General features: G+C 44.1%; 1 protein-coding gene and 1 pseudogene across 2 annotated transcripts in view; both read left to right on the top strand.

Annotated features, from left to right (window-relative positions):
* Positions 1-1,613: 1,613 nt before the first annotated feature.
* On the top strand, positions 1,614-4,378 carry LOC138840696 (ATM interactor-like; annotated as a pseudogene).
* A 6,697-nt stretch (positions 4,379-11,075) lies between these two features.
* Map3k1 (mitogen-activated protein kinase kinase kinase 1) overlaps positions 11,076-17,414 on the top strand; it is a 70,594-nt gene continuing 64,255 nt past the window's right edge. The window contains exon 1 of one of the 2 annotated variants that reach the window (XM_070041197.1): positions 11,076-11,557. In XM_070041197.1, the coding sequence (XP_069897298.1) occupies positions 11,076-11,557 (482 nt within the window). Of the gene's footprint in view, positions 11,558-12,594; positions 12,647-17,414 lie in introns of those variants that run through there. The other variant, XM_070041198.1, reaches the window with a different exon arrangement.

Consider the following 17,414-nt stretch of genomic DNA (forward strand, 5'->3'; position numbering starts at 1 on the left):
AATATTAATAATGACTAAAGGTATATGGCTTGCCAAAGGTCACACAGCTAGTTGTGAAAGAGCCGAGATTCAAACACAGCCCTAGTGGACACCAAAGTCCTCTTGTCTCTGTGTCTGTCATAGAAAGCTTGAAGTCTTGCAGTATCAGAGAATAAAGAAAAATTATATTGAACTATTTATGGTAAATAGTCATGCCAAGTAAATCTAAACATATAATGGGTCAAAACAATAAAAGCTGAAGTTGTCCAGGTGGCTGTCCTCCATCCAGATGTTCAGAGACCCAATTTTCTGTTACTTTGCTATTCCCAGGCCATTGAATGCCATCTGTATCCACCTGAGCCATCTCTTTAAAGCCATGGTTTGCATACCTAGCTGCAAGGCATTCTGGGATGCCTAGTCCTTGGCTAAGCAGTTGCTTCCCAGTTACAACTGCCTGGTAATGAGTAGAGAGGATATTTTGTGGGATGCTAACTGCCTCCACCATACATTTCCATGGGCTATGTAAGCTAAGATACTATATTTCATTCTTTGTGTAAATAATTTGGGTGCATAATAAAAAGGTAAACTTTTGTGTCTGATCAATAATTTTTTTGTTTGGTACAACTTAGAACTTCAGGTTTTAAAAAAAATTAATAGTCATACAGGGTGCCGTAACTCACACCTATAATCCTAGCTACTCAGGAGGCTGAGATCTGAGGATCACAGCTCAAAGCCAGCCCAGGCAGAAAAATCCCCAATTAACCACTCAAAAACCAGAAGTGGAGTTGTGGCTCAAAGTGGTAGAGTGCTGGCCTTGAGCAAAAGAACTCAGGGAGAGCACTCAAGCCCTGAGTTCAAGGCACACAACCACCAAAATTAAAAAGTAATACTTGGCTGGGAAGGTGGCTTAGTGGTAGAGTGCTTGCCTGGCATGCATGAAGCCCTGGGTTTTATTCTTCAATACCATATACACTGAAAAAGCTAGAAATAGTGCTGTGGCTCACGTGGCAGAGTGCCAGACTTGTGCAAAAAAGAAGCTCAGGGATGGTGCCCAAGCCCTGACTTCAAGCCCCAGAACTGGCCAAAAAAAAAGAGTAATACTCATTCACAGGGCTATATTGGTGGAGACCTTGTAGTATAATGTTTACCAGAGGGCTGACAGCTATGCAGGAGCCATACCAGTTTCAAACTCAGCAGTGGGCTCCTCAGCCAGCCCCAGTGCCTTGGGCTCTTGAGAAACCCAAAGGCCCTGCCTGAGAGGGCCAGCTGCCTAAGATCCATGGTGGCAAGATCCTGCCAAAAGCCCAGCATTCCCACAGGCACCTGATCAAGAGCCACCAACTGCAGGATGGCACAGTAAATTGAACAGTAAGAAAGGAACTGAAAACCATACCGAAATTCCACTGCCGTCCAACTGAAGGATGTCCTGGAGCCCCCAACCAGCCATTTTCTCAGTTTTCTCTTGTAAAACAGCACTTTATGGAAATAGAGTGCATAGAAGAAGCATAAGTGGGACAATTCCTATAGCACTGAGTGGGACTTGAAGAGACATGCAGAGGATTGTGGGAAAATCTGCCGGTGTGTGAGTGGCTGCCTCTGGGCCAGCTGAACAGCATTGGCTCATCTCTACCCAAATGGCCACCATCACTACAGAGGACAGGTATCCACCTGGAGGGAGGGAGGGGGGGAGGGAGGGAGGGAGGGAGGGAAGGAAGGAAGGAAGGAAGGAAGGAAGGAAGGAAGGAAGGAAGGAAGAGAAAGAAAGAAAGAAAGAGGGAGGGAGAGAGGGAGGGAGAGAGGGAGGGAGGGAAGGAAGGAAGGAAGAGAAAGAAAGAAAGAGGGAGGGAGAGAGAGAGGGAGGGAGGAAGGAATAGAAGAAGGAAGGAAGGAAGGAAGGAAGGAAGGAAGGAAGGAAGGAAGGAAGGAAGGAAGGGAGGGAGGGAGGGAGGAAGAAAGAAAGAGGGAGGGAGGGAGGAAGGAATGGAAGAAGGAAGGAAGGAGGGAGGGAGGGAAGGAAGGAAGGAAGAGAAAGAAAGAAAGAAAGAGGGAGGGAGAGAGGGAGGGAGGGAGGAAGGAATGGAAGAAGGAAGGAAGGAAGGAAGGAAAGAAGGGAGGGAGGGAGGGAGGAAGAAAGAAAGAGGGAGGGAGGAAGGAATGGAAGAAGGAAGGAAGGAGGGAGGGGGGAGGGAGGGAGAGAGGGAGGGAGGGAGGAAGGAATGGAAGAAGGAAGGAAGGAAGGAAGGAAGGAAGGAAAGAAGGGAGGGAGGGAGGGAGGGAGTGAGGAAGAAAGAAAGAGGGAGGGAGGAAGGAATGGAAGAAGGAAGGAAGGAAGGAAGGAAGGAAGGAAGGAAGGAAGGAAGGGAGGGAGGGAGGGAGGGAGGGAGGGAGGGAGGAAGAAAGAAAGAGGGAGGGAGGAAGGAATGGAAGAAGGAAGGAAGGAGGGAGGGGGGGAGGGAGGGAGAGAGGGAGGGAGGGAAGGAGGGAGAGAGGGAAGGGAGGGAGGGAAGGAAAGAGAGAGAGGAAAACTACCAAGCCAGAAATGCCCAATAAGAACATTGATCATTAAACAACTATAACATAAACAATTTCTTAACCAACACTCAAGAACTCAAAACTTAAAAAAAAAAAAAGAAACAAAAAGAAAGACTGGTAGCCAGGAGGCAGAGTGTCACAGCACCTCTGAGAGATCTTCAGAAGTTGCTTTTACTGAACCCAAAGTGACTCTGGTTAAATGTCTGACCATGCCACTTCCTTTGACACCTGTCTTTGTGCCCACAGCCAATTCTTCAAGCCAGCCTGTGGGATAGGTATGCACCGAGGCTCCAGACAGGTGCTGTGCATTTAGAACCTTTGTCCATAGGAACCATAATCCTTAGCCTGGATGTAGAGGCTTGCTTTATGAAGGAAAACCTACCTCTTAACTTAAAACTTCAAAGGGTGGGGGAGGAGTGAGGAAGGTGGGGGAGGGCAGGGATAATGGGAGACCAATAAGGGAGGGGGTAACAATGCTCCCCAAGAAAATGTACTCATTGCCTTATTCATGTAACTGTAACTCCTCTGTACAGCATCTTTACAATAAAATAAAATTTTAAAAAAGCAAAAAAAAATCAATCCTGTTGAGCCAATTATTACAGGTTCAAGTGAACTTGGGTAAAAGTCTATCGAATCCTTTGCAAAAACTAGAGGACACATGTCAAAGAATAGCATTTCTTCAATACACGTACAGACAGATCTGACCCATGCCTCACCAGACATGAGACTTTCTGTTCAGTATTGGCCTGGACTCCTCTGTGTCATCTTGTTCTCAGACTGATCTGATCCTCATGTCCCTTCCCATTAATGTTCACACCAAGTTACCTTTGCCCAGATCTAGAGTAACTTCCTCCACAGTTGCTTAGGCTGGTGCTTGTGTCCAGTTTGGGGGGATCTCCAGAGAAATCCAAGCTAGGAGTACGCAAAGTCTCCTAGATGCCCAACTTCCCATAATATCATATGATATCATCATATGAACATAATACAATGTTCCTATGGACATTATCAGCTGCAGTTTATTAGCACAGAGAGTGCTAGTTTGTTACAGAATGATCCTAAAACTTTAAGTAAAGATATCAAAAAGTCTGAACCTATATTAAACCTCAATGCACAGAATAGTATGCTTCCTGAACAAAACACAGCTAACCAAACATAAACGATTGAGACACCCTGTGATCTGGAAAACATCTTATCAAGTAAGATGGTCAGACCCTGTATAACCACAATTTTTTCCCTGACCCAAATCCTGGACCTGACACCCAGGCTTCAAGCCCAGAATCCCAGAAGAGATTTTGGTATTGAAGAGCTCTTTTCAGCTTTAAATATCCAGACTCAAATTGAAAACAGTCAACTTAACACCGTGAACACTGAACCAATCTTAGAATCACTGGACACACACGAATGATTTCCTACAGCAAACCCCTCTGTTCAGCCCTATAGGTACAGAGGGGTATTCCAACTTCTTAGGCCTGGAGACAGATGTTCGACATGCAGATGTGGGTGGACTTAAATTCCTCATCAGCCCTAAGTATCCTGAAACACTCTAGCTTCTTCATGAGCACCAATTGGTTTGACACAGAGGTTCCTTCCCTGGCTACACATACTTGCTCTGGAGAGTGAGGTTCTGTTGAACTGTAGAGACACAGCCCATGAGTTCTGGTTTTGAAACCCTGGGGAGCTTGTTCTTCACCAGCAACAAAATCTAGACAGCAATGAACAACTTTCTCCTGGCTGATTTGGCCTAGACCTCAATGAGTCTCAGTTTAGCTCTGTACCTACCCAGGCATGTGCCAAGCTGCACAGTCCCAACTTTTCTGAACACAGAGTCCATATGTGGACGGCATTTACAACTTCCTTGTGGACTTAGTACAGGGAGCAGTGACTGACTATGGAATGTAGTTCATAGTGTAGCTGTTTAGTCTCTGCCATTAGCACTTATAAACACAAAATTTGTATATAAATATGAGCATGTTATAAAATATAAGATAATGATCTCAAATTTTTTACTTAAGAAATTTATGAAGCCGGGTACTGGTGGCTTACACCTGTAATCTTAACTATTCAGAAGGCTGAGATATGAGGATCACAGTCTGTGAGACTTGTATCTCCAATTAACCACCAGAAAATCTGAAGTGGTGCTGTGGCTCAAGCGATAGAGCACTAGCCTTGAGCTGAAGAGCTCAGGGACAGTGCCCAGGCCCAGAGTTCAAGCCCCACGACCAACAAAAAGAAAGAAAGAAAGAAAGAAAGAAAGAAAGAAAGAAAGAAAGAAAGAAAGAAAGAAAGAAAGAAAGAAAGAAAGAAAGAAAGAAAGAAAGAAAGAAAGAAAGAAAGAAAGAAAGAAAGAAAGAAAGAAAGAAAGAAAGAAATTTATGACATTAAGAAATTTTTAAAAACTACATTAAGGAGTTGGAGGCAAGGAAGGCTTAGTTGGTACAGCACTAGAAAGTAAAGTGAAAGAATCAAGTACCATGTTTGAGTCCAGATCTCAGACCAAACAAGGGAAGAAAAAAAATAAGAAAAATTACATTGAGACAGAGATTCATGACTATTTTTATGTTCACTAACAAAAGAATAACAACTAACTACAGGAAAGAAAACAGTAACATTTATTAGTATTAATAAGAAATATACACTGTAATTTGAGGTTAAAAGAAAGCGCTGGGGAACCTGAATAGCTAAGTTCGAGTCTCACCTGTCTGACATAATGGTGAGCACCTTTGAGCTCTGAGCCAGCCTGGGACTTGGCTTCCCTGTGCTTCACTTTCTTCATCTGTAGGACTTTGATAATTATACTACCTACTTCTTAGCATTATATGTAGATTCAATAAATTAACATTCATGGAACACATTTCTGTGTACTGGAAACATTTTCTTTTCTTTTCAGGGGCTTCTATTTCAAATGTTCAATGCCTTTGACTTTATGGCCCTCAGTGTCCCCTGGACCCCAATTTCTCCCTCATGAGAGAGAGAGACAGAAAAGAAAGAAAAGAGAAGAACAGAAAAGAACAGAAAAGAAAAGAAAAGAAAAGAAAAGATGACGCAGACACAAGCAGTTCTGACCCAGGTTAGCTTTAGATGTTAGCTAAGGAAAGGTCTCATGGTCTCATTTTCTCTTTTCCTGGCACCTAGAATGTCTAGCCCCTGGCAAGCACCTCTCTTAGTCCTGGGCAGGAGAAGACTGTGCCCTTGGCTTTCTACTTTCCAGTATACTGTGTGTCACAGGTTTGGAAACATGAATTGATTAAAGGACACCCAACTGCTGTGTAAGTCAGTGCTGGTTCACAGTGGTGGCTCAGCATGGCCTACATCTGCCTAAACATCTGCTCTGGGAGCAATACTTTACAGACCCCAAGAACACCTCTTCCCATGTCTTGTCGTGGCCTCGAATAGTCAAGGTTTGCAAGTAGATCAAGGTTTGCAAGTTGGGGAGCAATGTCACCTTGGGATCAAGGTAGAATCTTTTGGCCAGAAGTATTCAAAGAAGAAATAAATGTACTAACGTGTCTCAGCTTGCCCTTCAAATTTCAAAAATGGATTCCTGAGCATAATATGTCCTGGCCATCTTAGTACCCATGCTCTCAATTTCTCTTTTGTGATCCATCTACTGGCCCCCAACTATGTACATATCAGGGCAACTTTTACACTGGCACACAAATACTAAGACACATTTGGTATGATTCAAAGATACATATGATTTAAATTTGCATGTATGTTGATTTGGGCAAAACATATGAAGTGTGTTGCTATCCCAAGGTGACAAGATTATTAAAAGTGAAAATCATTTTAGTTTAATGTTTTCTAACATTTCATTAAATTTCCAAGTTTTTAAGGTTTTCTACGTACTTAGTTAAGTTTTGAGATTTTGATATTCATTACTTTGGAATTTTAAATTGATTTTTGCCCTCTAGAAAGCAGAGTTGAATTGCTTTACATGATCAGACACAAATTATGTAAAAACCTTAGTTAAAAGTAACACAATTAGCAATTTTGTTGAAAAAAAAGCTAGAAAAATAATTATATAGCCAAGCATGGTGGCTAATCCCTGTAGTTCTGTTTGGAAGAAATGCAGTTGGAGGCCAGTCCAGACCAAAGTTAGCAAAACCCCATTGTAGCAAATAAGTCAGAAGTGGTGGTGTGTATTTGACAGAATGCTGTGACTCCAGACTGTCCGGGACCGTATCTGAAAAATAAAAAACAAGAAAAAAGTTAGTGACCATTTAAAAGAATCAGAGCATGTTTGTAAAGTGGGATAATTTTTTGCTAATTCTGAGATGGATTAAATACAGTAAGTTGTAGTTTTATTTTAAGTATAAAAACTCAATTTGACTCATTTTCAGTATTTTTGTAACAAAGTTTAGTTTCTTGTCTTAAGTACAGTACATGCGAATTCATAACAAAAATTTAGATATAGGGTTGGGAGGGGAAAACTGGAAGAAATCAAAGGAAGGGTAACATTATCTAAAAAACAAAAAAAGAAAGAAATGTGCTCATAACCTGACTTATGAAATGGTAACCCCTCTGTAAACACCTTAATAATAACAATAAAACTTAGACAATTAATTAATAAAAGGGAATTATATACATATATACCTTAACTATTTTGTAATATATATTTTGTAATATATATATATATATATATATATATATCCTAACTATTTTGTAAATTAATAACGGGGTTTTATGTTTCAGGCCCTCATATTTTCAGTTGGCTTTTCATTTTTGGCTGGCACCCTGCCATTTGTGCCACACCTCTAGTTCCAGCTTATTGCTGGTTAGTTGGAGATTAAGAATTGCAATAATTTTTCTGCCTGGGCTGGCTTCAAACCTTGATCCTCAGATCTCAGCCTTCTGAGTAGCTAGGATTAAAGGCATAAACTACTGTGAGCTACTGGAACCTAGCAATAACAGAGTTTTGTTTTTATTTATGTGAGATTTTTGGCTGGGGCTTAGCTATAGGATCTTGATCTTTATAGTGTGGTTCACTCTTTATAATTCTATGAGTCTTTTTCAAATTTTACCTTGTCTACAATGTTTAGTTTCAGTCTCTTTAAAGCAAAGTAAGTATTTTCAGATATTTGTAAATTCTTCTAGATTTTCTTCTTGATCAAATGGTCTTATCAACAACTAGTTTGTCAGACATGTTTTTCCATCTCTCACTTTTGTTCAATCTTTCAAAGCATTTGCCTTCATTTTCATTTGGAAAAAATTTTTGCACTCATACTCATGTTTCACCAATTTAATAACTGAATTACATCTAATTGAGTAGGTTATGTCTTATCAAGTTTGGCAACAAGTTCAATAGATTCTTTGGGCCCTTAATTCACCCAGTGGGACCAGAATTATGCAGGTGCACACCAGCACTGGCCATGCATTTCTTATGCTGTGGTATGCCTCTGTGTCTTGCACACCAACTACAGCCAGTGCCCGCAACCAGTAAACTAGAAGCTAGGTAGAAGACTTGGGGGACCAATTATACCACAGATGACAAGATTTCCTGACTTACAACATCTGAAAACACCTGGAAAGTATAGTGTTTAGAAATAGCATGGAGAAACCAAATTCTAGCTCCAGTTCTTCAGCAAATATTACGTAAGAAATAGTTGTAAGCCTAGGAGAGTACCAGTTTTTGGACTATTGTCAAGGTTACATTCTAATTCCTTTATGTCTACCTAAGAGTTCACAAACACATTCACAAACTCATGGATCTGAAATTCTATGCGAATCAGCCCCATACATACTCACCATCAAAATATTTATAAATGAAAATATTTTTGTTAAAATGAATAAAACAAAGATATCCCCTAACAGGGCAAAGATTTCCTGCATGCATACAAGAGGTACTGAATAAGTGTCTGATGAATAGTATACAAGCTGAAATGTCTGCCAGTATATGTCTTTCATTTTAGTGTCTGTAGTATCTGTGTACAACAAGCAAATGCCCAGTGTTTAAATGGATCCTACAAATGAATTTGAGGTGTAACTCAGGCGTGACTTGAGCAATTCCCAAGAGCGCTGGGTGAGGAAAGGTGATCTGGAAAAGCACTGGCATAAAGGTTTCTGAAATTGTCACAGCATACGGGAAATCACTTCAGGGTTTATATCTAAGTGATAATGAACACAAAGAGATTGGAAATAATAATTGGAGTTTTCAGTTTAGAAGCAACATTGGATGAAATAAGAGACTTTTTATGTCACTGAATAAATCAAATTAAGGCAATTCAGAATTGATATTTAACATACATCATTGTACATCTATAAAAAGTAAAAGCCAAACAGCACCAAAACTAGAGATATGGGCTTAATCATGATTAAGTCTCAAAGTCAGGTAGAAAAACATATCGTTGATTGATCATCAAAGATTTTCTATTAACAAGGTAGCAGAGGGAGGATGCCCTTTTTAGTTAATCAGGTCATTTGATTATCTCAAGAAAATTGGGCTAGGATTGTGGTTAAAGAGAAGGTTACTATGGTGGTATTTGAGAGATAGAGGTCAGAGAATTGTAGCTAGTTGATAATGCTGAATTTAATATCCCTCTCATCTGGGTCCCCACTTTCAATCAATGCAAAATAGACACAAAAGTCAGACTTTTAGTTGGACACTGACAGTGGCTTGCATCTGTAGTCCTAGCTACCCTGAAAACTGAGATCTGAAGTTCTTGGTTCAAAAGCCAGTCTGGGCAGAAAAGGCCATGAGATTTTTTATCTCCAATTAAGTAGAAAAAAGCTGGAAGTTGAGGTATGGTGTAAGTGGTAGAGCACCAGCCTTGAGCAAAAAAGCTAAGAGAGAGTGTTAGGCTCTGAGTTTAAGGCTAAATACGGGCACACACAAAAATATACACAAGAACATACACATTTGCATGTCAAACTTTTGCTGAACTCTTTTTTAACTTGCTTCTTCGGCCAGACTTTGTTACAGGTAACTAAGTGTGGTGAGTATGAGTGTGCAAACTGAAAAGTGGGTGGGCTTTTTGTTGTTGTGGTTTGGTTTTTAGAACCAAGTAGAAACCAGGAAAGTTTATCCTTTTCAATTTAGCATTTGGTGGGTGTGGCAATCTGGGAAGACCTGGGAAATAATTACTGTTTGGTTTGGATGATATGCTTGACTGCATTAAAAGAGCATATAATTTCAGCCTAAATGGAGACCTAACATTTTTTAAGATTTATCTAAACTTCCAAAAAGTTTGTGCTGTAGGATGTAGCCATCTAAGACTCATGGCAGGTATCAGTGCAATTCAAAACATTGGGCTCCTTCGAAATCAGGGCTCTTTAAAAACTTCTCTGAAAGCACCTTGCTCTTCAGTTAACATTCATGTGATCTCATCTCGAGAAGTCAAAACAACTGTGCTGCAGATAGTTGAGGCTTTTACTTAAGCACAGAAATGACAACAGCTCTCTCTGCTCGGGAAGAAAAACCCCTTCTACCTCCATCTTACCTCCCTCCCCCCACGTTCCACATCTCAATCCAGAGGCTGCTCTTGGGTTCTGAGGAGATCCCCATGTCAGGCAAACTTTATAGTGGAAGAAAAAGAACTAAACGCAACACTACTTGAATGAAAAAGAGAGCCACGTCCTGAACCTCTCAGTCCCGACTTCCCTGCCCGAGCACCTCTCCTCTGACTCTGGGGAAAGTGCTCCGAAGGGTCACCTTGGGTGCTGCGGGGGCAGGGGACGGGGATTCCGGCGTGTCACCTGACTCTGCCGGGAACCGGGACGTGCGGAGCGGAGCATCGGATCCGGGGAGGGCCGGGCCCCAGGCTGGCCACCCACGAGGCGATCCAGCACTTCCTGGCACAGCCTGGCTCCAGCCCCAGACGCCAGGGGTTCGGTACTCGCCGGCGCTTCCCTGGACAGCTGGAGGTGCGGGGTGGGGGGGGCCGGGTCCCTAGAACCCCCGCCTCTGCGTCTCTCGCGCCGGTGGGATGGGGCAGGGGCTCGGGCCAGGTCTTACAGAAACCCACGCAAGTGTGCGGGACCGAAGGGAGGGAATGCTTTCTGAACCGGGCCCCGCGGGGCGGCGGGCGGCCGTCTCCGGGCGCCACCTGCGCGCCGGGAGCGGAGCTCGCGAGTGGGGATAGGAGGCTGGCTCGCGCGGGGACCCCGCCGCTCTGCCGAGGAGACCGGGGCGTGCGTCCCCGCGGTGCACCGCACACCAGCGTTCCCACCGATCACTTCCTCCGCCCACGGGGCCAGCTCCCGCCGAGCCCGGCCCAGACTGCCGCCGAGGGGAAGTTGCACCCCGCGGCCGCTCAGGCGCCTCCTTCTCGCCAGTACGGCCCGGGATACCGGAGAGCACGGCCGAGCGGAGCCCGGCGGCGCTCACCTCGCGCACCCTTCCGCCCGCGCAGCCCCGAGCGCGGCCCGCCCCCTCCCACCTGCGCCGCCGCCCGCCCGGGGTCCGCCCAGCCCCGGCCCCAGCGGCCGCGCTCACGCAGTTAGCGCAGGCGGTCCTACGCCGGCGGCGCAGCGCCCGCCCGCCCGCCCGCCGGTCCGCCCGCCCCCTGCGCTCTCCCCGCCCCCTCCCTCCCTCGCAGGGGCCGAGCGAATGTGGCCCGCGAGAGAAAATGGCGGCGGCGGCGGGGAATCGCGCCTCGTCGTCGGGATTCCCGGGCGCCAGGGCAGCGAGCCCGGAGGCGGGCGGTGGCGGCGGCGCCCTTAAGGCGAGCAGCGCGCCCGCGGCAGCCGCGGGACTGCTGCGGGAGGCGGGCAGCGCGGGCCGCGAGCGGGCGGACTGGCGGCGGCGCCAGATGCGCAAAGTGCGGAGCGTGGAGCTGGACCAGCTGCCGGAGCCGCCGCTCCTCGGCGCCGCCTCGCCGCCCTGCTCCTCCACCTCTCCGTCCCCGGAGCCCGCGGACGCGGCGTCGGGCGGGAGCGGCTTCCAGCCTGTGGCGGTGCCGCCGCCCCCCGGAGCCGCGAGCCGCGGCGGCGCCCACCCAGCGGAGCCGGCGGCCGCGCCGGACCTGGGCGCCCGGATTCCCGCAGGGGCCGAGCCCGGGGAGAAGCGGGCGCCGGCCGCCGAGTCGTCTCCTGCAGCGGCCCCCGCCGGGTGAGCCGCGCGGCCGGGACGGCGGGACTGGGGCGGGCCGGGGCAATGAATGAACCGGGCGCGGCGTGGCGCGGCGGGACGAAGCGGGCACTAGGCGCCGCTCTCCGGGACCCGCGCCCGGGCGCCGCTGGAGCCCTTCAGGTCGGGCGGCGCCGGGGCACCGGGGACCGGACGGGGACGTGCGGGAGTTTGTTATTGTTTGCGGACATGTGACAGGCGTGCGAGGCGCACTGCGGGGTCCCGTGGGGAGCCCGGGTGCAGTGCGGGGCTGGGCCGCGGGGCGGGCGTCGCGGGGCGGGCGGTGGTCGGAGAAGCTCAGGGGACGGGGGGTGGGAAAGCCCGAGGTCGGGTGGGGGACCCGGAGGCCGGGGAAGGGAGCGGCCCGGGCAGGTACCGGGCCGCGCTCCCGGGGTTGCGGGGACGCCTGTCAGCGCGGCGGAGCGCGGGGTGGGCGGTCTGCGAGGGGAGCCCCGCGCCCCCTCCTCTCCCTTTTCCTCGCCGCGCCCCGCCGGGCGCCCGGTGCGTCTGGGAATTTGAACTGCCCCGCGACTCCGATGACTTCGGCGTGGAGTTTGCGTTTGGCCTTTTAAGTTTGCGTTGGGGGGAGCGGTGTGGGAGCCGGGACCGGATGTGTCAGCCATTCAGTTCCCCAGCGGCCGGTGAGCGCTCCCCGCAGCCTCCGGCGCGGCGCGGCGGGGACGGTGCGCGGCTTCCCGCTCCGTGCGGCGACCCGGGCCGCACGCCCAGCGGCGGGGCCCACCGTGCGGTGGGCTGCGGTCTTCCGGTGCGGGTGAAGCTTGCTGTGTCAGGTAGTGTAGCCCCGGGACTGGCTGGCCTCGCCCTGTTTTGGCTGCTGGGGGGGGAGTGGATTCTGTGGGAGGAAATGACTTTGCGAGTGATAGGTAGAATCTGTTTGTTTTTATAGACTGATCAGCCCGTGCGAAACCGCACGATCTGAACGGGCATAGCATGCTGCCCATCCCCGCAAAGTGCCCTGTAGAATTCACTGGTGTTTACTATGGACGTGTCTTAATTCTAAGATGAATCTGACAGTAGAAAGAAGTCCTTGGGTTTGGCTCATTAGCTAAAGTAAGTTGACCTTTGCGTGCATGTGTGTGTGTGTGTGTGTGTGTGTGTGTGTGTGTGTGTGTGTGTGTGTGTTCATATGTGTGTGTGTGTGTGTAAAATCACTGTCTGTTTTGGAAGCTGCTCCCCCCCCCCCCACGCGCGCGCAAAAAAATAAAAAGCTAAAAACTTGTGCTCGGCACCGCAGCTTCGCAATGTTAAGACAAAAGTAGATTTGTGACTGTGCAGTTCTGCGTGCACTTGTACACGTATCATTCTTACAGCAGTTAGGCTCCTCTGTGGTTTCCTGTTTCTGTGCAGATTGGATTATAACTTAACTAGAAATCATTCTTAGAAGGCCATTGTTGCACAAATTACTCCAGATTTTTAAAAAAAAACAAATTTGAGAAATTAAATTTACCTAGTCTCATGAGACCATATCTTTTGGGTGTAATTCTAGTCAGTTTAGTGAGCTATGGGTAGAATGTAAAGGCAACCACTGCAAAAATGCCCAGATGTTGTTTAATATTGTTTTGACACAAAATAGGTGTAGTAAGGTCAAGGCAGGTAGAATTAAGTGGCTGGGTAATCCACACTTAATTTTAGCACTTTTAGAAGTAGTTATAATTGCACAGGCTATAAAATAATGTTAGTAAGTATAATGGCATATGTTAAAGTTTAATTTGTAGTAAAATATTGACTCCCTAACCCTTTTAAATATAATGGATTGGCTTTTTCTTTTTCTGCTTTTGTGAGTGCTTGAAATTCCTTTGAATTGGTTGGTATAAAAAGTGTCATTAATGTTGTATATGTTGTGTTGTTATACTTTATGGTTTGAAGTTTCAGAAAAACAGCTGATGAGAAGCAGTTCTGTGAAACTGAACTGTACATGTTTATTTTGCATTTATATTACAGTTGAACTTTACATTTTCCTTTTATGACAGTAGTTATATTCATAAATTAGAGAAAAAATTTTAAGCTAAGATTTTAAAATATTTTTAAAATATTAAAAATATTTTTGCCTAAGCCCCATCTGTCTATTTAAAGACTTTATTGTCTAGTTTTTAAGAGAATTCTGTGATTTTAAAAAATTCATATTTTCTTTTAGTCTGGTCTTTGAATATATAAATTGAAAGTGTAGAAAGGGTATTTGTAAGCCATAAGCTCTGTGACAATATTCATTGATTTTGTGTCTGCCCCCCCTTTTGGGGGTACTAACTGAAATCAGTGAGTTTTATGCTGGTAAGTGATGTCTAAGCATTAGGTATTTTTCCTCATATTATAGAATTAGGGGCTTTACTGTCTTTGGAGAAAAATTACAGTGTTACTTTCATTGAACAGGCTATTGTGAGTTTGGTAGATGTAATTACTGCATCCTATTTTTGTAACTTAAAAAAAACCAAACTATCAATTTGCTGGCCCCATGAAAGAACAAGATACACTGTACTTGTTAATGTTAGTTTTTGCTTAAAACAAAAGCCATTTCATAAGTTTTTTCATATCTGCATATAGCCCTCAGTTTCACTTCCTTTTAGAAGCTAAAAATATTTAGTGACAGTTTATTCAAGAGGAGATACAAGAATACCTAAAAATAAATCTTAAAGAATTAAGTTGGTGATTTTTTTTTTTAAATAAAAGGCTGGAAGCAGTCACAATAGATCAGTCTTAAGTGAATTGGTTAAGTTTTGCACTTAGGAATTGTCTCCAAGTTTCATTTTAAATCAGGCAAGAAAATTAATGCATTTTTCAAAGATTAACCTTATTAAGTATAATTCTGGAAGAGAAATATCAGAGCTAGAATTGTTGCCAACTTTTGTTTTCTTTTCATATCTGATCCTGGCAAGGGTGACTGGTTAACCAACATTCCTTAATATATGATTTCCAATATACTATAATAACTCCATTTTGTTAGATAGGAAAAACAGGAAGTAGCCCTGTTTGTTGATATTCTTTCACATCTTCTATAGCACCTCAAGCATAATATGTTGCATGTTTTAGAAATGGTCGCTGACTTGTCGACCTGAAGATTTCAAAATGCAGAAAGAAAGGAGTGTTCTTTTGGTTTCAACAAGAACAGAAAGCCAGCCTACAGCTTGCCTAGACTGAATCTGCTAATCAGTTCTTGACACTGGCTATTGCAATCCAGAGAACAAATAGTGGGGTACGAGCAGTTAAGGGGTAATGGCTTGCCCTAAGGTAATGTATGAAGCATTCAGAAGTGCTGAGTTAGAAAACAGTGCCTTGCATTTTGTACTCCAGTTATGTTTTTAAATTCAAGAATACCTCTTGGTATGGAAGGCAATGGGAAAACATGGTATGAGAAAGTAATAACCTCCAGGGGCTCGTTAGGCATTCCACATCTAATATATCTCTAACCTTGGAATGTCTTACTTTGTTTAAATCACATATACCATGTGGGGTAGACTTGGTTATTTGCTAGCTTCCTTTTGTATATATCCCAAGTTAAAAGTTAAAGCTACTTGAAAATGTAAACAGTGGCTGACCATGTAGCTCAGTGGTAGTGCTTGCCAAATAGGGCTTTGGGTTTGAGACCCATAACTGCCAAAAGGAAAAAAAAAAAAAAGAACAAAACTAAATGGGTTGAATATAATCCAGAGTTCCCTTTGGGAAATAATTTAAGAACTCTTTTTTTCATGAAATCAGAACCAAATTAAAGTAAATGATTCATTTCAAGCAGTCATCTTAGTCACATACTCTTCAGATTGTAAAATTGAAGAGGTTTTTACCTGTTACTTAAAGCATGAACAGTGAGCATGTAGATAGACATAGATTTAATGTGGTCACTTTCCTTGCCTTCTGTGCAGTTTGTATGTGGTATCTCGTTTCGTCTCCCCTACAGCACTCTTAAGGCACTGTAATTTCTGTTTCAGAAGACAGAAACTCACTCGATATGGTGAAACTCAGTGTCAGTAACTCTGTAAGACAGAACTAGGACTGAACCCCAAGTCAGTACAGTTCCAAAGTCTACTCTTCATTTCTCTGTGCGACCTCCTCTTTCAGTTTTCAAAATAATCAAGAATAATTAATAAATTTTAAAGAGGACATTCTGCAGGAGGACTAATAGACCACTAACTGAAAATATGTCTATGATACATACCTTTCTATAATCTGAACTTGTATGGGCATTAGTATATGTTATTTATATCTTCCTAATCCAAGAAAATAAATGATCAGTATTAGATGCTTGTCAGATTTATTTGTGCCATATTATAAGTGAAAAGAGAGAAAAGAAGCTCATTCATATTGATCATACAAGGAGGGAAACTTCCAGTATTGCTAGACCTTATCCCTTTGTTAGTGCTTTAGATTTCATTCATTCACCATTTGGGAACCTCTGCAAGATGTAGTCTGGGCGGTAGAGACAACGGTCCTGAGTGCACAGCCTCTGTTTTGGTTGGTTTGTTATAGCATTAACATTTCACAATGCCATCTTGAGCTGTACAACACAGAAATATGGAGAGCACCCAGATTAAATTAGTGCTCTGTATCTCATCCACAACATTTCATACTCTATTCTTTTAATAAGTATAAGAATATCTTCAGAACTTACTGAGGAAGTAACTTCCACGTTAGTAGTTACTAGGGACAAACTTGTTCTATCCTTTGTTTGTGCATTTGCACTGCTAGTATGTACTGTTTCCTTAGGTGCTCACTCTTAGGATATACATGCTATGGTTTTGGACCATAGTAAAGAAAAAAATCTAGACACAGGTTTCAAATTAGTTCTACCTACTCTTTTAAACAGTAGGAATATATGTTAGAGTTGCAAGTTCAGACATGATTTTTTTTTCTTCCAAGAAGAAATTAAAATGAAGGTATTAAGGGTAAGAAATTTAGTATTTGCCAAAGCTGGTTTTTAAAAATCTGTTCTGTGTTATTACTAAAAGCAGCACTGTTTCTTAAGAAACCACCATAGGGAAATATAAACCATATTCTAGAGAATAAGCTGATCAAGAAGATACCTTTGTCTTTATCTACTCATGACTGTGACAATTGGTGTAGGTACATTTGCTATGGAGGAGAGTTCTGAGTTCTACATTGTTAGTGATTGGATCCTTTGTAGTGGTGGTCTTGAAAGTTTGATGTAATTGGTTGAGAAGTTGTTGAATGCTTAGAAGAAAGAAATTGTTATGACCTACCGAATGCCTGTTTCTGAAAATACATATCTCAGCCGGGAATGCAGTGTGACCAATGGACTCTTGCAGCCTGGAGGAAGTCTCTGGAGCTACTGGTACAATGTATTCCGTGCTGGAGTCAGCATATTAACTAAGTTTATCACATGCATTCAGTGTTGTTGGGTGTGTATGGAGTGAAGAGAGGTTAGATAATTGGTTGTAGGTGGAAGCTAAGCTTTCTTTATTACTTAAATCATGTCGCTGATACGTTATCGAATAATCTTCAAACTGGTCTTACAGCATTCTGATTACTAAATATTAGTTGTTAACAGAAAGGGAATTTTATCTTCTTATTTGTACCATCTGCCAATATGAGTTGGTACATTGTTCAGACAATGTCTTTTGTACATTGCTGGTGTTTGGTAGCAGTGGTTAGTATTTAGCAGTCAATTAAAATAATTGGAGCCATACTCAAAAATTGTCAAACACTGAGAAAATTGAGTTCCTGTATTTGAAAGTGTCTAGGTGCTTGCTTTTTGGGTAAGCCCTCCGTAACCTTGGCAGTGCTTTCTTGGTGGCCAGTCTTCATCCTCTGAAACAGTAATATTAAGATCTTCAAGATAGACCTAGTCTACTCATTCTCTCTCCTCCACCTG

Source organism: Dipodomys merriami, unplaced genomic scaffold (assembly GCF_024711535.1).
Source record: "Dipodomys merriami isolate MVZ:Mamm:240054 unplaced genomic scaffold, mDipMer1.0.p SCAF_30, whole genome shotgun sequence".
Classification (NCBI taxonomy): Eukaryota; Metazoa; Chordata; class Mammalia; order Rodentia; family Heteromyidae; genus Dipodomys; species Dipodomys merriami.